This window comes from Taeniopygia guttata, chromosome 26, assembly GCF_048771995.1.
Source record: "Taeniopygia guttata chromosome 26, bTaeGut7.mat, whole genome shotgun sequence".
Classification (NCBI taxonomy): Eukaryota; Metazoa; Chordata; class Aves; order Passeriformes; family Estrildidae; genus Taeniopygia; species Taeniopygia guttata.
The window spans coordinates 5,352,314-5,371,932 of NC_133051.1; the positions used below are offsets into that span (position 1 = coordinate 5,352,314).

Below are 19,619 nucleotides of genomic sequence, written 5' to 3' on the forward strand. Positions count from 1 at the left end.
TGGAAGGAGCTCTGAGGGGATCTGGAACCCTTTTGGGCTCTGCAGGGAGCTCTGAGGGGATCTGGAACCCTTTTGGGCTTTGCAAGGAGCTCTGATGGGATCTCCTGGAGCCCCTTTAGGCTCTGGAAGGAGCTCTGAGGGGATCTGGAACCCTTTTGGGCTTTGCAAGGAGCTCTGAGGGGATCTCCTGGATCCCCTTTAGGCTCTACAAAAACTCTGCGGGAATCTCCTGGAACCCCTTTAGACTCTGCAAGAAGCTCTGAGGGGATCTCCTGGATCCCCTTTCAGCACTGCAAAAACCTGAGGGGATCTCTTGGATCTCCTTTAGGTACCTAAAGAAGCTCTGAGGGGATCTCCTGGATCCCTTTTAAGCACTGCAAGGGGCTCTGAGGGGATCTCCTGGATCCCCTTTAGGCTCTTAAAAAAACTCTGAGGGGATCTCCTGGAACCCCTTTAGACTCTGCAAGAGGCTCTGAGGGGATCTCCTGGATCCCCTTTCGGCACTGCAAAAACCTGAGGGGATCTCCTGGATCTCCTTTAGGTACCTAAAGGAGCTCTGAGGGGATCTGGATCCCTTTTAAGCACTGCAAGGGGCTCTGAGGGGATCTCCTGGATCCCCTTTAGGCTCTGCAGAAAAGGGGATCTCCTGAAGCCCCTTTAGGCTCTGGAAGGAGCTCTGAGAGGATCTCCTGGAATCCTTTAAGGTCTGCAAGGGGCTCTGAGGGGATCTGCAAGGAGCTCTGAGGGGCTCTCCTGGAGCCCCTTTAGGCTCTGGATGGAGCTCTGAGGGGATCTGGAACCCTTTTGGGCTCTGCAGGGAGCTCTGAGGGGATCTGGAACCCTTTTAGGCTCTGGAAGGAGCTCTGAGAGGATCTCCTGGAATCCTTTAAGGTCTGCAAGGGGCTCTGAGGGGATCTCCTGGAGCCCCTTTAGGCTCCGAGCTCTCCCTGGATCCTTCCCCTTCCCCTTGCCCGGCATTCCCGGCTGTCCCTGGGCCTCCCCGTGGTGCCCAGCAGGATCCTGCCGCGGCTCCGCGTGTCCCCGTGGCTCCGGCGCGGGGCAGGACTCACCAGCACGGGCAGCACCAGGGCCATGAAGCCTCCAGAGAAGATGGCAAAGGCCACGGCGTAGGCGAGCAGCAGAGGGAAGGTGGTGGCCAGCGGCCCCAGCAGGTTGGTGACCCCGCTGAGGAACAGGTAGGTGACATGGAGGTGGTACTTCTTGGTCCAGTTGTGGTCGGCCACCCAGCCCGAGAGCAGCTGGCTCAGCATCTCCGTGATGCCTGAGGGAACAGCAGCTCAGAGCCTCAGGGGGACTTGGCTTTGTGTAATACTCAAATTCTGATATTTCTAGGTAATTTTATATGTTATTATTTCACATAAATTTATTAGATACTATAAATTATAAATTATTTGATATTATAAATTTAGATATACTTTATAGTGGTTTATATTATTATTTTTTATTTGTAATATATGTATTATATTGATACTTACAGTGTTTTATATTTTATATTATTCAATTTATTAGATAGTATAAATTATAAATTATTAGATATTATAAATTTAGCTAACTTTATAGTATTTTATATTATTTTTTATTATTTGTAATATATGTATTACATTGATACAGTATTTTGTGTTTTATATTATTCAATTTATTAGATAGTATAAATCATTAGATATAAATTTAGCTATACTTTATAGTATTTTATATGATTATTTGTAGGATATGTATTATATTGATACTGACAGTATTTTTTATTTTATATTATTCATATTGTTGCTATTATAGTTTATATTATATTATATTATATTATATTATATTATATTATATTATATTATATTAGTAATTAAATTAATTATTATATTATTAATATGATTATATTGTATTTGCAATATAATATAACATGACATGACATGACATGACATGACATGACATGATATAATATAATATAATATAATATAATATAATATAATATAATATAATATAATATAATATAATATAATATAATATAATATAATATAATATAATATAATATAATATAATATAATATAATATAATATAATATAATATAATATAATATAATATAATCCTATTATATTATAGTATATTTTAATATTATATTACTATATTATTTTCTATAATTAACTGTATTTCATATAGTGAAATTATACTTCACATTACTGTATTTATTATTTAGAATTTGCATATTTTTAATATTTTTATATTTTTACTGTACATTATAATATGATATTACATATTATATATTCAAATAGTTATATTTTACAGTGTTTTATAATATTTATATTATTTTTATACATTATTTGTGTTACACTTGATTATTTATATTAACCCTAAAATAATTTATTATTCTATTTATTATATTATATTAATTATTTGTATTATTCTATATTATTATAGCCAGTATTTTTATATATTTATTTATATAGTTTTAAATTATTATATTTATTATTTATCAGTGATTTTTCTAAGATGACTTATTTCTATTATTCAGTATTATTTCTTTTATTGGCTGTGTCACATCCCAGTTTCCCTGTTCATTGTGAGGACATGACCACAAATGGCTAAAATGCCAAAAAGTTCCAGGTGTTTTTAGGCTGTTACAAAATCCAGGGATTGGGGTTTTTTCCCTTTTCCGTTGTGCTGCTCCTCCCAAGGGCACCAAAATGCTCTGGGAAAATTCCCTTCAGGGGGGAATTTCACCCTTCAGGGTGTCTGCACTCTGAAATGCCCTGAATCAGGAAAGAGGCACTTGCTGAAGAGAAAAAGCTGAATATGAAGAAGAAAAATGCAGCTGAGATTTTAATTTTTCTAAAATTAATTCTATTTAAATTCTAAAATTTAATTTTTCTAAAAACCCAGGCGTTTTCTAGAAACCCAGACATTTTAGAGGCTCAGCAGCCTTTTAGTTGTTGGGGTTTTGAGCTTTTGGGTTTTGAGAGGTTTTTTTACACTTCTTGGTACATTTTTATGAAGCAAAGATCAAGGAGCTCTGGAGTGAGCTCGTGTCCCACTGACCCGTGTCTCTCCCACTCCTAATTCCAAATATCCCATTAATTCCTGGGGATTTCTAGCGCCTCGACAACCCCTCACTGCTGAATATTCCCCAGCACTGCAGAAATAAAATGTATTTTTCTACAATAAACTATTTGCTGCTGACTGAGGCTGGAGCCACTTTTTTTATCCCAGCATGGCTTTAATGTTAATCCTGGTTTATAACCAGGTATGAGTTTGGGTTTGGGGGAGTGTGCCTGTTTATTCCCCACTTGGAGGTGGATGTGCGAAATCCAAATGCCTGGATCCACATTCATGTCGGGAATTTTCCCCCAGTATTGAATTTCTCCCTTTTGGGTCAAACTGGAGGGTTTTGGCTGCACCTCTGGATTCTGGTGGCTTGTGGGTTTGAGCACAGCAGGGTTTGTGGTGGGCAGAGAGCACCTTGGAACTGGAGATTTGGGGTTGTTGGGAGCAGGGAGGGTGTGGGATCATCCAGCTGGCACCGGGAGAAGCACCCCAGTGGGGTAAGGACTCAACCTGTGCCAGGAGGATCCATCCCAGGACACATCTGGGGCCGTTTTTTGGCAGAATTGGGGGTGTTTCTCTGCGAGCTGTGGGGTGAAGGATCCCTTTGCCTACCAGCCACGGCGATCAGGTAGGAGCCGTCCCTGCTGCTCATGCCCAGCGTCCTGGCCCTCGCCACCAGGTGGAAGAAGGGCACGAAATAGGCCAAGTGGCTGAACAGGAAAGACCAGGTGAAAATGAAGAAAACGGGATCCTTCAGTGGGGAGAAGTCCAGGAGAGGCTGAGAAGGTTTCTTTTTGGAGGCTGTGAGGGGTTTGTGGCTTCCCTTGGCCTCGGTGGGAGTTTCTGAGGAGGAGATTTCCAGGGTGGGTTTCTGCAGCCTTCCCAAGGCAGGTGGATTTGCTGGGTCAGAGACATCTCTGCCATGGGGCACCACGAGTCTCTCTGTGGTGGGAGCCTCCTGTGCACAGAGAAGCTGTAATTCCCTGGGAGTGCTTCCATCTAAACATCCACCAGGAGTTTCTGGATCCTTCTTTGCCACTGAAGAGCCCCGGTGTTGATTTTTGGCAGATTCCCGAGGTGACTGGGGGCTGACAGGCCACAGCAACATGCTGGAAGGCACCAGGTTCAGCATGATGCCTCCAAAAATCAGCAGAGTACCTGAGGGAAGGCAAAAGGTGGTTTGTTCTTGATTGGAAAGGGAGGAGCAGCAGGAAATGGCCTTTGTGGAACAAGGTGTGGCTTTCACTGACCATGGAGGAAGTTCTGCCATGAGAAGGGAGTTTGCCATCTCCTTATGGAGGAGTTAACAAAACAGGGATTTTTATTCCTGTTTCTCTAGCTGGAAGTTCATTTTTCTGTGATGCACAGAACAAATCCACAGATACCTCTGGGATCTGTTTTGCTTTTCCTCATTTAAAGTCATGATGGACCTTCAAGATGCTCTTTAATCACTACAGTAAAATTGGGGATTTCTCATTTTGATTTCTGAGATCTGTGCTTTGACTCTGATTTTAATGAGTGATTAAATTTAGTCTCATTATTAACAAGATGTCCCCATACTATCCTAGAAGAGGCAGAGTTACTCCTCGGTGTGCTGAATTTTTAAGAAGAGCCTCATAGAGCCTCCAGATCTCCCCAGATTCCCTCTCAGAGCCGATGGATTGGAAGGAACAGGAGAAGCCTCACCTTGCCAGCCGTAGGCCTCGATGAGGAGCTGAGTGAAGGGAGCCATCAGGAAGGTCAGCCCCATCCCAGAGCGGGCCAGGGCGTTGCAGAAGGCCAGGCGAGCTCGGCAGCGCTTGGCCGTCATCACCGCGGCCGCCTGGTACAGGCAGGCAAACCCCATCCCTGTGGGGAGGGAAAATGGGAGTAAGAGGCTCCCACCACAGAGAGACTCCATCAGGAAATCCCCATCCCTGTGGGGAGGGAAAACTGGAATAAGAGGCTCCCACCCCAGAGAGACTCCATCAGGCAAACCCCATTGTGGCAAGCACATTTCTCTCCCTCTTAGGATTTTTTATAGAGGTGCACAGAGAGAAATGAAAGAGAAAATTTCTATTTCTGCTCCTTGTTTTTCTTATGTGGGTTGTGTTTGGAGAATTATTTACCTGGAGTGAGTGCTTGATTAAATTCTGGTGAGGATTGTTTGAGCCTGATGGCCAATCCAACCCACCTGGGGCTGGGCTCTCAGAGAGGGTCATGAGTTGGGAGAGACTTAGAGTCAGAACAAGTATAGTTTTAGTATTCTCCTTTTATATAATATATTAATGTATTTTAACATAGTTATAATAAAGAAATAATTCAGCCTTATGAATTAAGTCAGACATCGTCATTTCTTCCCATTGGGTTCACCTACATTTACAATACCCCATCCCTTTGGGAAGAGGAAAAATGGGAATAAGAGGCTCCCACCCCAGAGAGACTTGTGGTGCCCCATGGCAGAGATGTCTCTGACCCAGCAAATCCACCTGCCTTGGGAAGGCTGCAGAAACCCACCCCAGAGAGCTCCTCAGAAACTCCCACCGAGGCCAAGGGAAGCCACAAACCCCTTGCAGTCCCAGAAAGGGGTTCCTGTGTAGGGATTCCATGTTCTGCTATCCCAAGCTGACAGTCCCTGGCTCTGCAGCATTCCCAGGCTGAAAGGAGAGGATTTCTGCTCTCACAGTCAGGGGAGAGCCAGATTTGGTGTGTGGGGTTTGGTGTGTGGGGGATTGGAGGCTCTGCCCTTTTATAAGGGATTTTAAAAGGTCAGGATCCGTGTAGGTCCATGAAAAAAAAAAAAAAAAATCAAGGTTAGTTGGGACTGGAATGTTGAAACTGGTGTTTTATTCTGAGCATGAAGCTTTGGGAGTTCACACAGTGTCTCGCAGAAAGGAGCTGGGGGTGCTTTGGCACTGAAGGGTCACAGAAGCACAGAATGTCCCGAGTGGGAAGGACCCACCAGGATCATCCAGTCCAATCCCACAGACACCCCAACAACCCCACCCTCTCCCTGAGAGCATTGTCCAACCTCTCCTGCAGCTCTGGCAGCCTCAGGGCTGTGCCCATTCCCTGGGAGCCTGGGCAGTGCCAGCACCCTCTGGGGAAGAACCTTTCCCTGATACCCATCCCAAATCCAACACAGCTCCTTCCTTGGGTCCTGTCCCTGATCACCTCAGGCTCCTTCTCCAGCTGAACAAACCCTTGGCTGCTCCCCCTGCAGACCTCCCCCAAGGCTGAAGGAGCCGATTTGCTGCTCCTGCCCGTCTCACCCAGCAGGAATCCCATGGAGAAGCAGAGGAAGGGGACACTGGTGGCCTGAGTGCTGAGCAGGCAGCCCCCGGCCACCAGCCCCGCACCGAGGATGGAGGCTGGCCGCTCCCCCAGGCGCCGGCACACCACGGACACCAGCGGGGCTGCAAGGGAAACGGGGACACCGTCAGCCTGAGGGGACAGAGGCTGCTTTGGCACGGCCTGGGGACCTGGTGGGACCACTGGGAAGCCTCGGCAGGCAGGGGGTGACGGGGGTGTGAGAGGGGTTAATGTTCAGGAGAGAGGCTTTGCCTGTACCCTGAGAGCTCGGGGAGCGGGGCAGGGAAGGAGACAGAGCCCAAAGGTTCAGCTCTCCTGAGCCTCTTCCTCAATCACACCATGCCCAGCAGCTCCAAATATTCCACAGCTGGGACCAGAGTGTTGTTTGCTCTGGAGCTGTGCAATAAATCTACAGCAAAGTTCAGGGACCCCAGAAGGGTCTGGGTTGGAAGAGACTTTAAAGCTCATCCACTCCCACCCCTGCCAAGGTCAGGGACATTTTCCACTGTCCCAGGTTGCTCCAAGCCCCATCCAGCCTGGCCTTGGGCACTTCCAGGGATCCAGGGGCAGCCACAGCTGCTCTGGGCACCTGTGCCAGGGCGTGCCCACCCTCACAGGAAAGGATTTCTTCCCAATTTCCAACTTCCTCCCCCTGTCCCATCGGAATGGCCCAGTATTTGGAGCACATTTATTCCTGCTCAGGCACATGTGAGTGCCAGCCACGTCCAGTTTGGAGCAGTCTGGGGTGGGAATTGGATGCACAGAGCTCCCTCAGTGCCCCCAGGTCAGACAGAGGCTGCAGCAGTGCCCCAAGCCCTGGGACAGCAGCTCACCTCCGAGGAAGCGCAGGGAGGACATGATGGAGCCGATCCAGCTGACCTGCTCCGAAGATCCCCCCATCTCCTCTCGGAAAGCCACGAAGAAAATCCCAAAGGTCTTCAGCATCCCCACCACGAGCACATTGACCTGAGTTGAGAGGGGTGGAGGTGAGGTGCCACAGGGCATTGGGAAGGGAGGAAAAGCTTTTCCTTCTGCTTCTTTTGTGGTGGTGTGGGAGAAACAAACCAGGACACTTGAACTTGGTGTTGGGGAATGCCAGCAGGGTATTCCTCAGAAAGCCCTCTGCAAACTGATTTTCCAAAGGAAAGGAACAAAATAACCCTAGAGCTCAGCTCTTGTAGGATGCTTTTACCTTTGAAGTTACTTTTTTGTACTGCAGCAATAGTCAAAATTGATCTGTTTGGAGATCACGGAGAGGTGATGAGGGGATGAGGGCAGCAGGGATGAATGTTAACTGGGGCAGTTTCCCAGGATTTCTCTATGTCAGGGGCAAAGGACAGACAGTTTGTGTCCTGAATTTTAACTCCTGTTGTCTCCCTGGGGCAGGTGGTTAATGATTGGCAGCGAGTTACTCGGGATGGATTTGAAGGGAGGAAAACTTTCCTAGCTTGGGGGATGGTGCCTTCTTTACAGCTGGACTCAGTGACTTTAAAGGTCTTCTCCAAGCTTCACAATTCCTTGATTCATCACTGAATGGGGTGGGAAGATAAAGCCTAGAGCACAGGGAATTCGTGGCTTTAAGTGGTGTTGAGGTGCCAGGTCCTCCCAGAGAGTACCCGGGAGTTGACGTTTCTCCCCTCTGAGCCCCTAAATTCTCAGGCTAGCCCAGAGATACGAGGCCTTGAGGAGAGGAATATCAGGAGATGGGCACAGATTTCCAAAAGAGGCTCTTACCCTGATGTGGTTTTCCAGCTCTTTATTCTGTGATATCCAGGGGAAAGAGCGGGGTAGAATAGAACAAACAGGAAATGTCAGGGGTTTATTGAGGCTTTGGACAGGGAGGGCTTCTCTGGCTCTCCACCAACCCTGTCAGGGCAGGAGGAGGGGTCCAGGGTTATCTGATCAGAGTCACGGGGGTCTGGGGAATGGGGGAAAACATGGCCTGAGTGCACTGTAACAGAGACTAGCTCCCACCTCACTGCCCGAGGTGGGATCATGCCCTTGCTGAAGGGACAGGACGCTCCTTTGGGGTTTGACACCCCTGTGGGGATGTGTTTGACCAGGGAAAAGTCATCCTGGCAAGGGGACCCTCCTGTCAGTCACTGAGACATTTACAGGAGGCATCCCCCAGGGAATGGCGTGCCTGGGGTGTGCCTGGGATGGCTGGGTCAGCCTGTCCCGTGCTCTGAGCGAGGCTGAGACCCCCCAGCCCCAGCTCCGGGGGGGTTTGCTTCACTCCCCGCTTACCAGGAAGAAGTGGAACACCACTCCCCACGCCCACCCTCCGGCTGCTGCTGCTGCTGCTGCTGCTGTGCCTCGGCTCTCCCCAGCTGACGGAGCCTCCGGAACCTCCAGCTCTTCATCCTCCTTCCCCTGTTCTGCTGGTGAGAAGGTCAGGACAGGTTAACACCTTCCACTGCTCAGTTCCCATTGCTGTTCCAATTGCTGTTCCAATTGCTGTTCCCATTCCCGTTCCCATTGCCGTTCCCATTCCCGTTCCCATTCCCATTGCTGTTCCCGTTCCCATTCCCATTCCCGTTCCCATTCCCATTCCCATTCCCATTCCCATTCCCATTCCCATTCCTGTTCCAATTGCTGTTCCCATTCCCGTTCCCATTGCCTTCCCGTTCCCATTGCTGTTCCCATTCCCGTTCCCATTGCCTTCCCGTTCCCATTGCTGTTCCCATTCCCATTCCCATTGCCTTCCCGTTCCCATTGCTGTTCCCATTCCCGTTCCCATTGCCGTTCCCATTCCCATTGCTGTTCTCATTGCTGTTCCCATTCCCGTTCCCATTGCCGTTCCAATTCCTGTTCCCATTCCCGTTCCCATTCCCGTTTCCATTCCCGTTCCCATTCCCGTTCCCATTCCCATTCCCGTTCCCATTCCCGTTCCAATTCCTGTTCCCATTCCCGTTCCAATTCCTGTTCCCATTCCCGTTCCCATTCCCGTTTCCATTCCCGTTCCCATTCCCGTTCCCATTCCCGTTTCCATTCCCGTTCCCATTCCCGTTCCCATTCCCATTCCCGTTCCCGTTCCCGTTCCCGTTCCCGTTCCCGTTCCCGTTCCCATTCCTGTTCCCGTTCCCATTCCTGTTCCTGTTCCCATTCCCATTCCTGTTCCCATTCCCATTCCTGTTCCCATTCCCCTTCCTGTTCCCATTCCCGTTCCCATTCCTGTTCCCATTCCTGTTCCCATTCCCGTTCCCACTCCCGTTCCCATTCCTGTTCCCATTCCCGTTCCCGTTCCCATTCCCATTCCCGTTCCCATTCCCGTTCCTACTCCCATTCCCGTTCCCGTTCCCATTCCCGTTCCCGTTCCCATTCCCGGGCAGGAGCCCCGTGGCTGTGGCTGGGGCAGACCCCACACCGCACTCACTCGGGTGATGCTTGCCCCAGACTTTCTGCCAATTCCAACTGTCCCTGTCTGGAAACGGTTCAATGTTCTTTCTCACTCTCCCCAAACCACTGTAACCACTCAGCTCTCAGGGCGGGTGGTGCCTCAGTGCTGCTGCAGCACTTTGGGCAGTGCCACAAGCCCAGCGGTCACTCACTGCCGGTCGGACCCACCCCGGAGCTCTCGGCAAGCTTCTCCTGTTCCAGCTTTGTCTGCCCGTGTCCCTTCCATCCCCTCATCCACCCCGCGGGCAGCCGGACCCGACAGCAGCGGGGTGATGACCCTGGAACTTTTCCTTACCGCCCTGCATGCTGGAGAATCCTCCCCGGAGCAGTCGACAGCAAAGAGGAATCTCTTCAGAGTATCCTCATCTGCTGCAGAGATTAAATCGCCCTTTCCTGACTCGGCACCCCCGAGGCTGCTCCTTCATTCCACGGGGTGAGGGTGATGGTGTCTGTGCTGAGCAGGACACGGAGCCCGGCGAGCGCTGGGGGGACGGAGCCCATCCTCCTCCTCCTCCTCCTCTTCCTCCTCCTCCTCCTCTCTGGAGGCAGAGCTCGGCTCGTGAGGCCCCAAGGCGAGAGTCCCTCCCCTTCCCCAGCCGGGAACAGGAAGCCCGGGGCGTTTGGAGCCGAAATCCTGTTGGGAAGGAAAAGGAGGGGGAGGCTGCGAAGTTGGAACCCGGGGAAAGCTCCGGATCCCACCCGAGCAGAGCCGGGCTGGCAGGGCTGGGCTGGATGGAGCCCGGCCCGGGGCTCTGCTGCCTGCAGCGAGCAGAGCCCTGGTCCTGTCGGAACTCAAAATGTCCCTCAGACATTTTTGGATGTTCCGGGCCCAGGTCAGAAGCATTTGAGACCCTGGCAGGCAGCTGGAAACAGCTGTGATTTTGGGTTTGAACCATAGAATGATTTACCAACCTTGCAGGAAGAACAAGAAGTCACAAAAGTTTAGATATTATAGGAGAGGTAGTCATAAAGTAGAGGGAAGAATTTTTGAGTGCCGTACAGGGGGGTTTTGGTTTTGTACATGGGGGTCAGAGGTTTTAAGATGGAGGGATTTGGGCCTGCCCTGTCCTCCCTCTTTCTTCTTCCTTCCCTCCATGTTCTTGGTGATGTTGGCACTCACAGATTGGTTTAGAGTAGAAAAGCACCATTTAATATAGGTAATGGGCATTGGGGAAAAACTGTACCCATGTAACACGTAATGTACCATATAAAAGATAGAAAAGCACCATTTAATATAGGTAATAGGCATTGGGGAAAACTGTACCCATGTAACACGTAATGTACCATATAAAAGATAGAAAAGCACCATTTAATATAGGTAATGGGCATTGGGGAAAAACTGTAACCATGTAACACGTAATGTACCATATAAAAGACAGCAGCAGCCCTGGGCAGAGGGGGAGAGAAGAAGCAGTCGGGAGTCAGAGAGGATGTCAGGGTGTGTGTGTGCCTCTGCCTGAGCTCTGAGCAAACCACAGCAGCCCCAGAAGAAAATCTTTTACTGAACAACAGAGACTGCTGAGCCTTTCTTTGGAAGCACGGCTTGGAGGAGAAGTTTTTTCACCACATGAAGCCAGCCCTGACCTAGGGTGGGCTTCGACATGGTCCTGCCCGTCCTGCAGGGCCCTTGGCCGGGAACTGCATCACTGAGGGGGGACAGGCTCCTGCCACCCCAGGCGTTCCCCAGGCCAGAGAAAATGGCACCAGCGGGGACAGGGATGCTCTCTGCTCTCCCTTGGCACAGAATGCAAAAGCTGCATCCTTCTGGTGGAGCCCAGGATCTCTGGGAGCCTGTGCAAGAGCTTTCCCTACAGGAGGAGTTTTAATATGTACACTGAGTTTTGCTTAGGCAGGATGAGGTTTGTACTGAGTGGTTTAAGGGCTTTGTCCTAGTTTAGGGCAAAATTGGGGAAAACCCTCTGGAAGGAGCCCCCAGAAAACAAATCCCCACTGCCCCTCCCCACCCATCTGGTTCGGGAAAAAATTTTCTCTGAGAGAAGTGGAAAAGAACCTGTTTATTAACAAACAAAGCACTCCCCAGCACCAAAATAATAATAATAAAAAAAAACAACACCAGATGACAACAAAACTCTTTCACCACTCTGAAGAGATGAACAAATCCAGAAAGTCTCTCCTGGGAGTGGTTGCCCGGGTCTGGGCACTGGGGATTGCTCTGGGCACTGGGGATGGTGCTGCAGATCACAGAGCGCAGCTCTCGGTGCTCCTCAGTGTTTCCCAGGTCCCATCCAGAGCAGGCTGGATGGTATTCAGGAAAGGGAAAGGAAAATAAACAGTCCAGGGAAAGAATTGGACTGCTTAGCTAAACTAACTAGGAAGCAAAGGCAAAAGCAGAAGCAAGCCAAGCAAGCAAAAGCCAACACCAGCCTCTCCTAGACACAGACCACGGGGGAGCTGAGCCGGCTGGTAACAACACAGAACAAACCTTCACTTTCAGAGTCAGTTCTGCAAGCACAGAACAGAATATCAGACATAAACAGAACACACAATTGGAGATGCAAACACCATAATTGGAGATACAAACACCATAACCTCACCCTAGGACAGGCCTGACGAGGGGGCAGAAGGGCAGCAGCATCTGCACTCGGGGGATGCTCAGGGGGAACTGCAGCTCCAGCTGCTCCCAGCCTGTGGATGGGGGAGAGGGGAGCAGGACTCCCCAGAGGCACCACAGAGCTGGGCAGGGGCTACTCCTGTGGGAGCCTGTGACTGCCACTGCCTGACAGAACAGAGCTGCTCCGAGGAGTAAAGTCAGAGCAGTGGCAATGTCCTTGAACCGACTCAGCCCAAGCATGGGAATCAGAAAAACAGAAACTTCCACAGACACTGAAGGGTTTGATTTGCAGCCTTGGGAGAAGCTTGGATTGATGTAAAAATACAATACACAGACATTAGGCAGAAAAATCATAAACTTATGTTTTTACAGTTGTAGGTAAGAACATGCCTTAAGTGAGAAAGTGTATGGGTAAGATGGTGAAATGTTTATAGTGTAGCAATATAACAGGATGGAGTAGGTTTGGAGTTTAGAAGTTATAACAGAAACATTAAGTTAAAAACTTGTGAGTTAAAAGCCCATTAGATAAAAGTATCTGCAGTGCAGCAGAAGTAAATAAAGGTGATAGGTCAGAAAAGCAAAATAAATCCTGTGGCCTTTTCTATTGGTTTAGAAAGTTCTGTATTACCTTATAACAAAAAATCTTGTGACTACTCTTAAGCTATAGCCGACTGCTTGCTCCTTTAAAATCTCACAGCCTCGGAGACTGATGTTTATCTGAGCAATAAATTGTTCTTAGCATGAAAATAATCCCACCCCTTCATTTCTAGGTGACAAGGATACCCAAGTTTTCCCTCATGCTCTGCTGTGAAGTTTCCCTTCCCCTTCTGCAGCCACAGCCCAGCTCCTTTTCCCTCCCCAGCACACAGGAACCTTTGGGGTGTAGCAGCTCCCCCATCCTTTTGCAGGATCGTTTCCCTGCAGGGTTTCAACTCTGCAAGGGGAAGAGGGGCCTGGATTTGTGAGGATGTTGCCAAGATCCCTTCCCAGCTCTCAGGGCTGGGCCAGGTCTGAACTTCAACCCAAGGCACACTGAGCAAGAACTCCCACAGAATGTTTAACTTGAGCAGGAGAAATTCCTTGGAAAGCTTTTGTACCTTTTCTACTGAGGAGGCTCCAGGAGTTCCAGTTTTTCTCCAGAGAAAAGCTAATGGAGCAGTGGGAGGAGCTGCCTTGCCTGCTTTGGGAAGGAAGCTGCAGGCCCAGCTCTCCCAGCTGGAGCAGAGAGAAGGCAGAAAGGTTTTTTTACAGGTTATTTATTGATTTCTCCAACAACTGAGGCCCCTCACATACAGCAGGGAGGGTCTGCTCATTACAGGGCCTGGGGGCATGCCCATGCTTCATCCTCAGCAGCACAAGGGCTGAAACGTGAGCTGGAGAGGCAGGAGCTGCCCAGGAGCTGGTGAGAGGGAGGGAGGGAGGGAGAGGAGAGCCTTCATCCCAGGTGTGGAGCCCCAAAGGGAGGGTGGCAGTGCAGGGAGGAGCCGGGAGCAGGGCGGGTTCCAGGGCTCAGGACAGCAGCTTGTGCACTGCCACGGTGATGCTGTCGTGCTTCTGGATCATGATGTTCCTGCAGCAAGGAGCCAGGGCTGAGGGAGGCAGCTGGGGGTGGCAGTGGGCAGGGGAAGCACCGAGCAGCCCCAGGCCCCAGCCCCAGCCCAGGCCTCGGCTGTTCCATCCCCCAGCCCCATGAGCAGCCACAGAGACACCCCTGCTGCCCCCCGACTCTGACAGGCTCTGTCACCCACAGGGACCCGGGATTGTCACCCACAGGGACCCCAGGCTCTGTCACCCACAAGGACCCAGAACTGTCACCCACAGGGACCCAGGATTGTCACCCACAGGGACCCAAGCTCTATCCCCCACAGGGACCCCAGGCTCTGCCACCCACAGGGACCCAGGATTGTCACCCACAGGGACCCAGGGCTCTGTCACCCACACGGACCCAGGATTGTCACCCACAGGGAGCCAGGACTGTCACCCATAGGGACCCAGGATTGTCACCCACAGGGACCCAGGATTGTCACCCACAGGGACCCCAGGATTTGTCACCCACAGGAACCCAGGATTTGCCACCCACAGGGACCCAGGCTCTGTCACCCACAGGGACCCAGGGCTCTGTCACCCACACGGACCCAGGATTGTCACCCACAGGGACCCAGGATTGTCACCCACAGGACCCCAGGCTCTGCCACCCACAGGGACCCAGGCTCTATCACCCACAGGGACCCAGGACTGTCACCCACAGGGACCCAGGATTTGCCACCCACAGGGACTCAGGATTGTCACCCACAGGGACCCAGGACTGTCACCCACAGGAATCCCAGCCTCTGTCACCCACAGGGACCCAGGATTGTCACCCACAGGGACCCCAGGCTCTGTCACCCACAGGGACCCAGGATTGTCACCCACCGGGACCCAGGATTGTCACCCACCGGGACCCAGGATTGTCACCCACAGGGACCCAGGACTGTCACACACAGGGACCCCAGGATTGTCACCCACAGGGACCCCAGGATTGTCACCCACAGGGACCCCGGGCTCTGTCACCCACAGGGAGCCAGGATTGTCACCCACAGGGACCCCAGGCTCTGTCACCCACAGGGACCCAGGATTGTCACCCACAGGAACCCCAGGCTCTGTCACCCACAGGGACCCAGGCTGTGTCACCCACAGGGACCCTCTGTCACCCACAGGGACCCAGGATTGTCACCCACAGGAACCCCAGGCTCTGTCACCCACAGGGACCCAGGATTGTCACCCACAGGGACCCAGGACTGTCACCCACAGGGACCCAGGATTGTCACCCACAGGGACCCAGGACTGTCACCCACAGGGACCCAGGATTGTCACCCACAGGGACCCCAGGATTGTCACCCACAGGGACCCAGGACTGTCACCCACAGGAACCCAGGATTGTCACCCACAGGGAGCCAGGATTGTCACCCACAGGGACCCAGGACTGTCACCCACAGGGACCCAGGACTGTCACCCACAGGGACCCAGGACTGTCACCCACAGGGACCCAGGATTGGCACCCACAGGGACCCCAGGCTCTGCCACCCACAGGGACCCAGGACTGTCACCCACAGGAACACCAGGCTCTGTCACCCACAGGGAATCCCAGGATTTATCACCCACAGGGACCCCAGGCTCTGTCACCCACAGGGACCCAGGCTCTGTCACCCACAGGGACCCAGGACTGTGACCCACAGGAACCCAGGATTGTCACCCACAGGGACCCAGGATTGTCACCCACAGGGACCCCAGGATTTGTCACCCACAGGGACCCCAGGATTTGTCACCCACAGGGACCCCAGGCTCTGTCCCCCACAGGGACCCCAGGGGGAAGAGCTCCTGGGCTGCAGGAACCAGCAGCCCCTGGAGGGTTTCCTGCTGCTCTTACATCCCCATTAACCCAGGGACTGTGCCTGTGGCAGTGCCTCCCCCATGGCTGCTCCAGGGATGTGATCCAGGAGGCTCCCAGGGCTGGGGCAGGGCAAGGTGGGGCCAGCAGCAGCTGCAGGCCGGGCCTCACCCGCTGTCCGACTCCAGGCACACCACGGGCGTGTCCGTGGGGTCAGAGGTCAGCTTGGCCGCCTGCTGGGCCAGCACCGAGATGATGCCGGCGTGCTCATCCGACAGCGTTCCCCTGCCTGCAGGGGTGGGAGGGCTGGGTACACCCCCTGGGCCAGGGCAGGGCTGGGGACAGGCCTGACTGTCCCCCCAGGCCGAGGGGCTTGGTCCTGCCCGGCCATTTCCCTCCCAGGTCCTGCCCGGCCCATTTCCCTCCCAGGTCCTGCCCGGCCATTTCCCTCCCAGGTCCTGCCCGGCCCATTTCCCTCCCTGGCCCATTTCCCTCCCTGGGGGCTGACTCAGTGTCTCCCCAAACGGTTCCTCTCCCTCCACCAGAAATCCCCAGGTGAGCTGTCAGGAAGAGCTGGCCCTGCTAGGAACAGGCAGGTGGTGGCAGGGCAGGTGTCCCCAGAGTGGCACCGGTGCAGGACAAGCCACCCCCGGGTACCCCCAGCTGGGGAGGGGGGGTCTGTAGGGCCGGGTGGTGCCCCCATCCCGGGGAGCCCTTCAAAGGGAACGGGCAGGACCGGGGGCACCCCAACCCCCGTGGGCAGTGCCGGGAGCCCCCAAGCCTGGGAGCCCCTGGAAGGGCCGGGCGGTGCCGGGAGCCCCCCCGGTGCCCCCCACGCCCGCCGGTGCCCCCCACGCCCGCCGGTGCCTCACTCACAGCCCAGGTTGAGCCCCTGCGAGTCGGTGCACAGCACGCCCACCACGGCCGGGCTCTTCATGCTGGGGGCGACAGCGGCCTCAGGGCCGGGAGCGCGGCCCGGGACAGCCCCGGCGCCGCTCGGCCCTGCCCGGCCCCGTGTGCCCCATCCCCCCGTGTCCCCATGCCATCCATGTCCCTCACATCCCCACTGTGCCACCCTGTCCCCGTGTCACCACATCCCCTCGTGTCCCCCATATCCACCCGTGTCCCCCGTGTCCCTGTGTCCCCGAGTATCCCCCGTGTCCCCTGTCCCCGAGTCCCCCCATGTCCCACATATCCCCCCATATCCCCGTGTCCTCTCATGTCCCCCCGTGTCCCCTTACATCCCCCATGTCCCCCCACATCCCCGTGTCACCATATCCCCCGTGTTCCCCCATGTCCCTAAGTCCCTCCATGTCCCCCATATCCCCCATGTCCCCATGTCCCCCCGTGTCTCCATGCCCCCCCATGTCCCCCATATCCCCCGTGTTCCCCCACGTCCCCAAGTCCCTCCATGTCCCCCATATACCCCCATATACCCCATGTCCCCCATATCCCCACTGTGCCTCCCCGTCCCCCCCCATCCCCGTGTCACCATATCCCCCGTGTTCCCCCATGTCCCCAAGTCCTTCCATGTCCCCCATATCCCCCATGTCCCCCCGTGTCTCCATGCCCCCCGTGTCTTCTGCGTCCCCTCACATCCCCCACATCCCCCACATCCCCTCACACCCCCGTGTCCCCCACACCCCCGTGTCCCCCCACACCCCCGTGTCCCTCACCCCGTGTCCCTCACCCCCCCGTGTCCCCCACATCCCCTCACACCCACACCCTCCCCCGTGTCCCTCCCCCCCGTCCCTCACGTCTCCTCCAGGTGCTGCTCCAGCGTCGCCTCCATCGCCGTCCGCCTCCACTTCCGCACCGCCCACGTGACCCCGCCACGGCGGCTCCGCAGGGCCAAAAGCGCTCGGGGCGCGCTCCGCTCCGCGGGGATGCCCCGATTTTGGGGCTCCCCAAAATCCGCCGGTACCGAAACCCCCCCGGACCCGCTGTGCCGCTGCCACCGCTCCCCGGCACCGTGCCCGGCTCTGGGGGCTGGCAGCAAACCCGTCCTCCAAACCAGCCCTCCCTCGGTGCCTGTTTTCCCGCAGAACACGCAGCTCAGTTGCGATATTTTGATTTTTTTTCCTTATTTTTCTTCACTTTCTGCCCCAGTTGCGTCCCCTCCCTCCCCGCAGCGCCGCCCAGGGTTTGCAGAGCTGAAGGAAATTCAGTGGGGTGTTTAATGATGCTCCTGGATTCCCTGTGGAATTCACAAATCCCTTTCCCAAGGTGTTGGCTCCTGGGTGCTGCCCCTGAGTTTCCACATCCCTCTTCATTTTATCCAGGAAAAATCAAGGATGAGGCAATTTGAAGAGTGAAAGTGGATGCTGAGAAGCCAAGAGCTTGTTCCTGTGGGTTTTTTTATCCTGGCACATGGTAAAATTTGGGATGTGAAGCTCAGCAGCATCAGCCAGAACAGGGCTGCTGGAAACCTGACTTTAATTATTTTTACACTTTTCAGTTGTGTACAAGGGAAAACAAAATTCAGAGGGGCATCGAAGGCACTTGAGACGACATTTCGTGTTCAGACTCGGTCGTTTGCTATTCCTTATCAATGTTACAGTCTCACAGCAGTGAGTTCTGCAGTTTTTTATTAGCAAGGTACAAATTGTTAGAATTTCTTTTAAGGCTAAATTATCTCATTAAGAAATGTTAATTATATTATTTTCCCTTTGAACCCAATAACTAATTCCTTGAAGTTCACACTGTGGACTTTTCTGTCCAGTTACAAAACACCAGCCAAACCCATGGAGAAGAAGGTGAAGAAGGACCAGCCTCCACCCTAAAACTTCTATTTTGCTCCATATTTTTTGCTATATTCTAAAACCCCAAACTCTGAGTTTTCCACCCTGTAATATAACACACTTTTAACCAACTCCACACCACAGTCCCAGTTCTATCCTGCTGCCTGCAGCCACCCCTGGCGATGGTAAAGAAAGAGAAGGAATAAAAAAAATAATCAGCATTTACTTAAGAAAAACACCAAAAAAAGAGATTGGTTTCCATTCAGGCAGAAGCAGGACTTAAGCACAAAGGATTTTGGGGGGTTTTGGTGCTCTAACATCACCAGTTTTTCTTTATTTGTTTGTTTGTTTGTTCCTATTTACTTATTTGTTTGTTTCTTATTTATATATCTATGTATCTATCTATTTATTATTATATTATATTATATTATATTATATTATATTATATTATATTATATTATATTATATTATATTATATTATATTATATTATATTATATTATATTATATATTATATAATATTGTATTATAAATATTATATTATAGTTTAATATTATATTATATTTTAATATTATATTATATTTTATTACATTACATTACATTTATTACATTACATTACACTATATTAATCTATCTATTTATTATTTATTTCTTCTGTTTCTTTATTCATTCATTTATTCATTTCCACGCATTTATTTCTATTTCAGTTTGTTTGTAAAGCCCCCCAGGTGTGGCTGTGGCAGGCTCTGTGTTCCCATCCCCCATGAAATCGTTGGGATTTGGTGTTTGAGGCTTGGCAAAAACTTCCCTGTGCTTGCTTCCCCCCCTCAAAAACGTCTGAAATTTGGTGAAAATAAAACACTGCAAAGACCAGGGTGAATTTCTTTAGGTTGTGGGTTTTTTTACAACAGGATTTTTTTGCTTTTTATTTGTGAGAGAAAATCCTGCTGAGGGGAGGCTGCATCCCCAGGCCGGTGAGTTTGTGGTACTCCGTGTGGTGGAAAAGTCTCTCCTCCAGCCCGTGCTTCCAAAGAAAGGCTCAGCAGTCTCTGTTGCTCGGTCTCAAGGCAGTTTATTGCAAGTTATCTAAAAGATTTTCTTCTGGGGCTGCTGTGGTTTGCTCACAGCTCAGGCAGAGGCACACACACACCCTGACATCCTCTCTGACTCCCGACTGCTTCTTCTCTCCCCCTCTGCCCAGGG

General features: G+C 51.8%; 2 protein-coding genes across 3 annotated transcripts in view; both read right to left on the reverse strand.

Moving 5' to 3' along the window:
* The window catches only part of SLC16A4 (solute carrier family 16 member 4), a 16,475-nt gene extending 6,127 nt beyond the window's left edge, over positions 1-10,348 (reverse strand). Inside the window, exons 1-7 of one of the 2 annotated variants that reach the window (XM_041721223.2) lie at positions 10,034-10,348; positions 8,587-8,720; positions 7,173-7,305; positions 6,300-6,443; positions 4,735-4,896; positions 3,661-4,206; positions 1,071-1,282 (exon numbers count right to left, since the gene is read on the reverse strand). In XM_041721223.2, the coding sequence (XP_041577157.2) occupies positions 1,071-1,282; positions 3,661-4,206; positions 4,735-4,896; positions 6,300-6,443; positions 7,173-7,305; positions 8,587-8,720; positions 10,034-10,043 (1,341 nt within the window). In that variant the 5' untranslated portion in view covers positions 10,044-10,348. The remainder of the gene's footprint in view (positions 1-1,070; positions 1,283-3,660; positions 4,207-4,734; positions 4,897-6,299; positions 6,444-7,172; positions 7,306-8,586; positions 8,721-10,033) is intronic. The other variant, XM_041721224.2, reaches the window with a different exon arrangement.
* Positions 10,349-11,734: 1,386 nt separating this feature from the next.
* On the reverse strand, positions 11,735-17,627 carry LAMTOR5 (late endosomal/lysosomal adaptor, MAPK and MTOR activator 5). The gene is made up of 4 exons (XM_030255811.4): positions 17,435-17,627; positions 16,554-16,615; positions 15,849-15,966; positions 11,735-13,880 (listed from the first exon to the last, which is right to left on the reverse strand). The coding sequence occupies exons 1-4, from the start codon at positions 17,467-17,469 to the stop codon at positions 13,820-13,822; spliced, it is 276 nt and encodes a 91-aa protein (XP_030111671.1). The 5' UTR covers positions 17,470-17,627; the 3' UTR covers positions 11,735-13,819.
* Positions 17,628-19,619: the final 1,992 nt, after the last annotated feature.

Excerpts from the sequence above, each read along its gene's own strand:
- LAMTOR5 (XM_030255811.4), bottom strand. The coding sequence starts at position 17,469 with ATGGAGGCGACGCTGGAGCAGCACCTGGAGGAGAC. Across the intron at positions 15,967-16,553 it reads GCAGGGGCTCAACCTGGGCT|GCAGGGGAACGCTGTCGGAT; the intron begins GTGAGTGAGGCA and ends CCACCCCTGCAG. Across the intron at positions 13,881-15,848 it reads TGCCTGGAGTCGGACAGCGG|GAACATCATGATCCAGAAGC; the intron begins GTGAGGCCCGGC and ends TCCTTGCTGCAG.